Raw genomic sequence first — 7,706 nt, forward strand, 5'->3', positions numbered from 1 at the left:
GCGAGGAAAACCGCCCTCGTTAAGATTATGTTTTCTTGTAGTGTCTATACTGAGCTGGTTCCATGTAATGATCCGTGGACTGCGGCACTTCACTTTCTATATGCAGCTCAACAATCAAAGCTATTATAACAAAGCACTAGAACGCGCACTGTCAGGAGGATGCGATTTTTTAAAGCGAGAAGATACCTTGAAGATGTTAAAGCTACAAGTAACAAGCAAGCTAGTCCCTTCACACGTTTTGGTCTTGGTCCGAAGCAAACAAAGTGGATATTTATAGATAACTGAAGAGCTGCAACCATTGGTGTAGTTCCAAAAAGAAAAAAAAACATTGCTAGTGATATTTGTAGAAAGGATAATGGAGCTGCGGGTATAGGTTGGATGGTTAATGACGATAAGGGACAATTTCTAGGTTCGGGAATGTTAAAATTAAAAACGTATTATCTCTCCTCTTCAAGGTGAAGCCCTCGATTTTCTTTATGCTCTGCATTAGGTTTGGATTAAAGGCTGGAGATCTGTATGTATGGTTTGAGGGAGATAATGTCCAGTTGGAAAAGTTAATTAATACGGTGGTATTACAATTAGGAAATATTCTTATGACATACGGCATTGTATGTCTCTTCTACCGAATTGTTCGCTAGAATCTGTTAATCAAGAAAGGAATGCTGGTGTTCTTTCTAAGAAAAAAAAAGATTAATAAAATCTAATAAATAAATTTCTATTAACAAAGTAGAATTTTGTTTTTTTCTCATAAAAACAATTAGTCAATTGAATAAATTTATCACATTTAGAAATTTATCCAATAAAATTTATAAGTAAAACATGAATATAATGTTATTTGCTCCATTAAGTTCTAATGAATTGATGTTCTGTTGAGTTAACATTTCATTTTTAGACTATGGTACTTATGATAGTTATAGTAACACTTTTCAAATGTGATTTTAAATAATAGGTTAAAATTATATATCACAAACACAAAAATTCTGTAAAATCATTACATATTGATAATTTAGAAATCAAATTTAAATTAGAGTTATAAACCCGCACTTAGTTTAATTTATATTTTTTAATAATCATTTTTTTCAATTAGAGTTATAAATCCGTACTTAGTGCGGCTCTGAGCATTTGTTCAATGTGCATTTGCAATGGATCCATTTTTTGTTTTTTATTTTTACATAAGAAATAATGGTCATATTTATAAAAAGTACATAGTTTAGGGTCTTCTTTTTAAAAATTTATAATAGTAGAACTAAAATTTTAAAAGACAAAAGTTAATTCAGCATTAGGCCCAAATATATTCTAAGTCGAGCCCGATGAAATCCATGTGTCTATTGGCTTATGTATCTTTTTCTTTATATCTGATAAGTAGGTCTGATCCAGATTCGATCCGAGATTCGATCTAAAATCCGAATATCCGGAGGGATCGAATCCGGATAGTAAAATGTTGGATCCGTCAAAACCGGATCCGGATCCGGATATCTTGACTATTTAATCTGGATATCCGGATCTATAAATTTTATTAATAACTATTTTAGAAATAGTAATATCTATATATAAAAACTAACTTTATTAAATATATTTTCATTTTTATAATAGTATATGTAAATTTTGTAATATTATACATAGAAATAATTAAAAACATTTTATATATATTAATATTATTATTTTATTTATTTTAAGAATCCACATCCGGATCCAGATATCCGCCGGATATTACAACTTTTAGAAGGATATCTGACATCTGAATATCCGAAAACCTCGGATCCGGATAAGGATAGTAAAATTATGGATCCGCCGGATAAAGATCTGGATCCGGATACTTTAAAATTGCCCGAATATCTGATCCGTCCCAGGCCTAGCGACAAGTGCTCTCTCTTTCTCTAGTGGATATATTGTCAACAGAGTATGCAATCCACGGGCAGTAGTACTCTATGAAGTCAGATATTTATAGCTTCGGAGTCTTGGTTCTTGAACTCATAACCGGCAAGAAAAACAGTAGCTTCTATGACGAGGATGGTTTTGGAGATTTAGTCACTTATGTGAGTTGATATGTATACCAATAAAAAATGTGTCTTAAAACTGTTTTCAAGAACAATGAAAGCTATGGGTAGAGAATTCACCATTGGAGATAGTAGATGAAGCAATGAGAGGGAGATTTCAGACAAATGAAGTGATCAGATTGCTCTGTTATGTGTTTAAGATGATTCTTCTGAGAGACCTTCAATGGATAACATTCTTGTAATGATGAACAGCTTTCACTGTTACTCTACCGATTCCAAAACGGTCTGGACTTCTTCTCCGAACCATGAGAGACTCTAGAGTTCAACAATCAGGAGCTTCTCCATCTGATCAGTTCTTTGACAAGCAAGTCTGTGTTTGATCGGAAAACGGTAATAAAGAAGATGTGGGTTTAAGTAAGACGTCTTATTTACGGTCGGGCGAACGTTCAGTCGGTTACAAGGGGAAAGAAGAGAATGCGACAGAAAAAAAGCCGGTGGCTCGATGAGCTACCGGAAAGTACAACTAACGGCGAGATGAAGCAAAGGTGAAAACCCAAATCTAGCCGCCAAGTCTTGGTCAATGATTTCGGATCCATCTCTCGTTGTCTCCCCTTTCCCTTATATAGACGTCCTGACGCCTCGTCCTTGACCTAATTTGCGCCATCTTGGTGGGCCTCCTCTACTGGGTCGAGAAGCCCGTAGGCGTTCGAGCAGCCGCTGAACTGGATGTATTTCAGTCGATGATGATCGACTAAAAGTCTAAAAGTACTCAAGAGTCAAGCCGAGAGACCTGACTCTTAAGCCGACCGATCGAGCCGTCGCTCAACCTAATCCGGGCCAGGCCTTTCTACTCCTCGGGCCTTGTGGGATGGTCAAATCCATCCTCTACAGCAAGTCCCCCCCCAGTCCATTAGTGAGCGAAGTGCTTTCTGGCTCGTGATGGATTCTAAGGTTTGAAGGTTTGAGGGAATAAAAGGCCTATCGGAAAGTTGGAGCGGTTGGTCGGTGAGTCGCACAGCGTCGTTTTCTCGGAAGCGAGCAGTAGAAGCTTTATCGCTTCTTTTGATCGTTGTGTCGCATGGAGGGTTCTGGAATATTTCCGCTTGAGATCAATTAGTCGCGGATATTCGGGTCCGGACTGACGTGTCTAGATTAACCGTTGGTGTACTCTGATTTTAAGATGACCGACATCTGATTTAGACGAGAAGCTGAAACGTCGCGAGGGTCCGTTGGATTTTTGGGGAGAGTTTCGAGGCCCAAACGGGCCCGTTTGAATTTAATGACGCCTCGAGTTTTTCCCCTTTCTCTTCCTTCCATAATGTGCCGGGAAGCGGAATCGTCGCGAGGGTCCGTTGGATTTTTGGGGAGAGTTTCGAGGCCCATCTAGACCCGGATAGACCTAATGATGATGCCTCGAGTTCCCCCCTCTCTTTTCCTTATAAATACGCAGACCCCCTCTCATTTCTTCAAGTTTCCTCCGCGATCAAAGGTACTTTCTCTCTCTTCTTCTTTTATCTCTCTAAGTGTTATAGCCTTTGTTCGACGCGTTCTTCGCCGCCTTGTTCTACCATGCGTCGGCTCAGGGGTCATCGAGGCAGCAAAAGGGGAACTCAGTTGTGGCGGCATCGGCTCCGGCAAGGGGTACAGACGGAAGTTGTATCGGGGATCTTGAGTCGACTCATCACGAGGCGATGATGGGCACAGTCGATTTATCTCGCTCCCAGAGGCTTTTGGTCGCAGATGCTACACGGCTTGCGAGGGAAGGGAGCGAGAACGTCGTTGTGGGGGATGCGACGGAGTGCGCGAGAGACGGATAGAGTGGGGCAGTGTCCGTTGATCCGATTACCTTGAGGGTTCGCGCAGTGGAAGACGATTCTCCGGAAGACGACGACTCCGAAGCCAAGTTGTTTCCGACGACCTTCTATCCCGAAGGGATTTTCGAGGAGCTTCCGCGACTACATCCTGATTTATTGCGCCCTGCTTTCGTGGCTGGTCAAGATTGGGACGGTGTGGAGGAGACTAAGTCGACCCTGAGGAGCGTGAAGAGGACTCTTCGGGCCAAGAACGCTACAGGCGTGACCTTCCTCATTCCTACGAAGGAGCAAAGGCCTTGGTCTCCTCCGATCACGTACCAGACAGTATACGAGTCTTATTTCCAGGATGACACTCGCTGTTGGTTTCCCATCCCGCGACTGATCACCGCTTACGCTAGGCGGCGAGATATCGCGATTAGTCAGCTACTGAACGGCTCGCTGCGACTAGCCGTCACTTTATCAGTTCTAGCGGAGGAGATTGACATGCCGATGAGCGTCAGGTCGTTCGAGGAGATGAACTCGATAACCGATATGAAGGACGGAACCTACTCGGTGAAGATGCGACCAAACTGCAATGTGTGCGCCGGTCATCCAAACAAAACGCAGAATTGGCAGCGTTCCTACTTCTTCATCAAATCCGACGACTCGGCTTTCGAGGAGCCTCCTCGAGAGGACTATCGGGTCCTGTGGAACCGTTCTTGTGGTAGAATATCTAGTCGCGAGCTACGTCTGATTTTGTTGATCTTAACGGAACTTTCTTTTTGTTGTGCTCGCAGTTGGCCATCCCACGTCTCCAGTCTATCATGAGGATTTCCTGAAGAGCGTTCGAGTCGTCGCTTTGCTTCGGATCTACCGTTGGTCCGAGATTACCGTCGAGAGGATTCGCAAGCTTAAGGAGCGGATTGCTCGAAGTGCGTTCCGTAGCCGTTTTTGGTTATTATTTTTTTATCGCAAAGTTTATTTGTCGCGCCCTAACTTTTCCATTCGTGAGCTTAAGGACCGGATCGCTCGAAGTGCGTTCCCTCGCCGTTTCTGGTTATTTTTTTTATCGCAAAGTTTATTTGTCGCTCCCTGATTTTTCCGCCTTGTGTTTTCAGGAGAGTGGAGATCCGACCTTCCGACCGTTCTTCCTATTCGCACCAAGCGACTAGAGATCTTCCCAAAGGATATCCAGAAGCGAGTCTCCGAAGCAAAGAGGATGGGAACTCTTCCCGATTTGAGCGCGATGTTAGCCGCTCAGCTGGGACTGGTCAGCGAGGAAGGACCTTCGACGACGGTTCCTCGCATTGGTGAGGTTCCCCCTTATGGCGCTAGAAACGCGGGGAAGGGTAAAAAAAAGAAGAGGGGCGGCCCGGGAGGTGAGAGGAGCGTTGAGGAGGCGAGCGACGTTCCTGAAGGGTGATGTTCAAGAAGAAGAACTTCAACCCGAAGAGGAGGCCTTGAAATCTCGGGAGAACGGGACGACGCGGCGGAAGTTGGTGAAGGGGAGGAATCTGAAATTCCTCTTAACGCCGCCCGTCCGGACGGTTCTGAAGAAGACAGCGGAGAGTCGCTGCTTTTGATCAGGAGACGTAACGACGAGGTTGGCGATGAGGCGCGATCTCCTATTCTGGAGTCTTCTCGCGAGGGAACTCCGGTCCCTATTGGGGAAGGGGTCGTTCAGGTCGGCACTTCTTCTCGCGGCTCCGCTATTTTGAAGAGGGTGCCTGGAGTCAACTTTCCAGATAAGTTTTCGTTTCACTACGAGGGACCGGCCCCTCTATTGTACGTTCCTGAGAAGTGCGGAGAGTTCCTTCGCCAATTAAGGGGGAGGGCGAAACCTTTGCCCGCTGTGAAGGACCTCATCTTTGGAGGTGAATACAAGGAAGCCGCGAGGGCCAAGCTGCTGGTAAATGGCTCGGTCCCTTCCTTTTTTTTTGTTTCGTTCTTTGACTTTTCCTTACAATTTTTATCTCCTCGTTTGTTTAGGGGGATAGAGCGACGAACGTCGTGATCGACAAGTACGACACTGCCCTGAAGGGGACTTTAGGCGAACTCGAGCTGGCTAAGAAGGAGTGCGCGGAGAAAGAGGAAGCTTCTGCTCGCCAGCTGAATGCGTCGAGGGCCGACGTCGAGAGGCTTAACGGGATGGTTGCTCGCATCATTGCTCGAAGAGACGAGCTCAAAGCCGAGTTGGAGGTGTCCCGAGGAGTCGTTCGTGAGCTCGAGCGGAAGAACGCCAAACTTGAGAGCGAGAAGGTTTCGCTCGCTGCGTCTCATGAAAGAGAAATGAGGCGCCTTGGAGACTCCAGGATCCTAGAAGTGACGAGGGAAAGAGGAAGAGTCGAGGCCGAGATGGCCGCAAAAGCTAATCGTCGCTTCACTAGGATTTGCTCCCGAGAAGAGAGACGAGGTCCCTATGAGGAGGCCCGGTTGCTTCATAGCCAAGCCTTCGGAACCAGGAAATGCCTTGAGGCTTTGAAGAGGGCTGGGAGCGACATCTCGCAAGCTACTATTGAGATATTCGCCGAGCAAGAGAAGAAGTACGAGGAGGAAGCTGAGAAGCTTAGGGTGGGCGAGGTACCCGAGAAAGATCTCACACTTTCTCCTCTCGTACTTGATTCTCAGTTTTGCTCGAGCGGAAGAACGCCAAACTTGAGAGCGAGAAGGTTTCGCTCGCTGCGTCTCATGAAAGAGAAATGAGGCGCCTTGGAGACTCCAGGATCCTACTGAAGAGCGGCGCGAAGACCCGATGCTTCTTCTTGAAGGTCCTTTGGCCGATCCAGAGATCATCCCGAGATAAGGTGAAGTGCATGCTTCTCCGGCTGCTCGTGAGTCAAGCGTCAGGGCATCGGAGCCCTCCGTCCTCAATGATCGCGAAAGCGATCGGGAAGCTTAGTTTTTTCTGTTTGTTGTTTTTTTTGAGTCCTGGAGGACTTATGTTGTTGCTTTTTAGACTTTTGCCTTTCGAGGCTTCTACTTTGTTTTTCCTCTATCGCACTTTCTTCGAATCGTATTAACTGTTTATCTTTTATTGTACTTGTCTATCAAATGCATGATTTCTCAAGATTTGAAGTGACTGTTTGTTTAGTATAAACATTATTCGAGATATCGAATCGTTGTAGTGTTGAGCTCGTTATGACTTTGTCTCGGTCGATTTCTTTGACTCGCGATCGTTCGTCATTTGAGTTTCGTTGTTAGTTATGAGTTCCCGACATTAACGGTTCCAAATCGACCCTAAAGTAATTTTCAAGCGTTCGGAAGGTCGAACCTTACTTAGTAAATTACAGGGTGAGTTGGAGTCATTGTCTCGGCTGTGCTGGTTTAAATCGCAACACGGTCGGCTCCCGTGAATACGTGTCTGATCAAGACATATCCAAAGTGGGATGCGAGTACCGATACGTTTCTCCGCGAGGAGTTGTTCTGTGGGACCACAGGACACCATCTAGTTCATTCGCCCAGCAACCCTTCTTTAATTCGAGTCGTTTCTTCAGACTGTCGATGATGGTCTTGTTCGTCGACTCAGCTTGGCCGTTACTCTGCGGATTTCTCGGGGTCGACATGTTGAGTCGAATGCGCCATCTGTCGCAGAATCCCTTGAAATGATGCGAGATGAATTGTGAACCATTGTCTGTGATGATCTCGTATGGGAGCCCATGTCGGCAGATTATGTTCTTCCAGATGAAGTTTTGTACCTCCTTGTCGGTGATGCTGGCATAGGCTTCGGCTTCTACCCACTTGGTGAAGTAGTCTGTGAGGACCAGGATGAACTTCTTTTGGCGAGATGCCGGCATTGGACCGATGATGTCCATTCCCCATCGCATGAATGGGTATGGAGCAGTTAGGGTATGAAGGAACTGCGTTGGGCTGTGTAAGGTGGGAGCATGACGCTGGCATTTGTCGCACTTGCGCACGT

General features: G+C 45.4%; 1 protein-coding gene across 1 annotated transcript in view; it reads left to right on the forward strand.

Annotated features, from left to right (window-relative positions):
- Nucleotides 1-6,493, forward strand: part of LOC106330569 — a 10,612-nt gene extending 4,119 nt beyond the window's left edge. The window contains exons 8-13 of the mRNA XM_013769014.1: nucleotides 3,530-3,795; nucleotides 3,850-4,514; nucleotides 4,588-4,722; nucleotides 4,909-5,139; nucleotides 5,245-5,699; nucleotides 5,780-6,493. Of these exons, the coding sequence (XP_013624468.1) occupies nucleotides 3,530-3,795; nucleotides 3,850-4,514; nucleotides 4,588-4,722; nucleotides 4,909-5,139; nucleotides 5,245-5,699; nucleotides 5,780-6,493 (2,466 nt within the window). The remainder of the gene's footprint in view (nucleotides 1-3,529; nucleotides 3,796-3,849; nucleotides 4,515-4,587; nucleotides 4,723-4,908; nucleotides 5,140-5,244; nucleotides 5,700-5,779) is intronic.
- Nucleotides 6,494-7,706: the final 1,213 nt, after the last annotated feature.

The sequence above is a fragment of the Brassica oleracea genome, chromosome C3, assembly GCF_000695525.1.
Source record: "Brassica oleracea var. oleracea cultivar TO1000 chromosome C3, BOL, whole genome shotgun sequence".
Lineage (NCBI taxonomy): Eukaryota > Viridiplantae > Streptophyta > Magnoliopsida > Brassicales > Brassicaceae > Brassica > Brassica oleracea.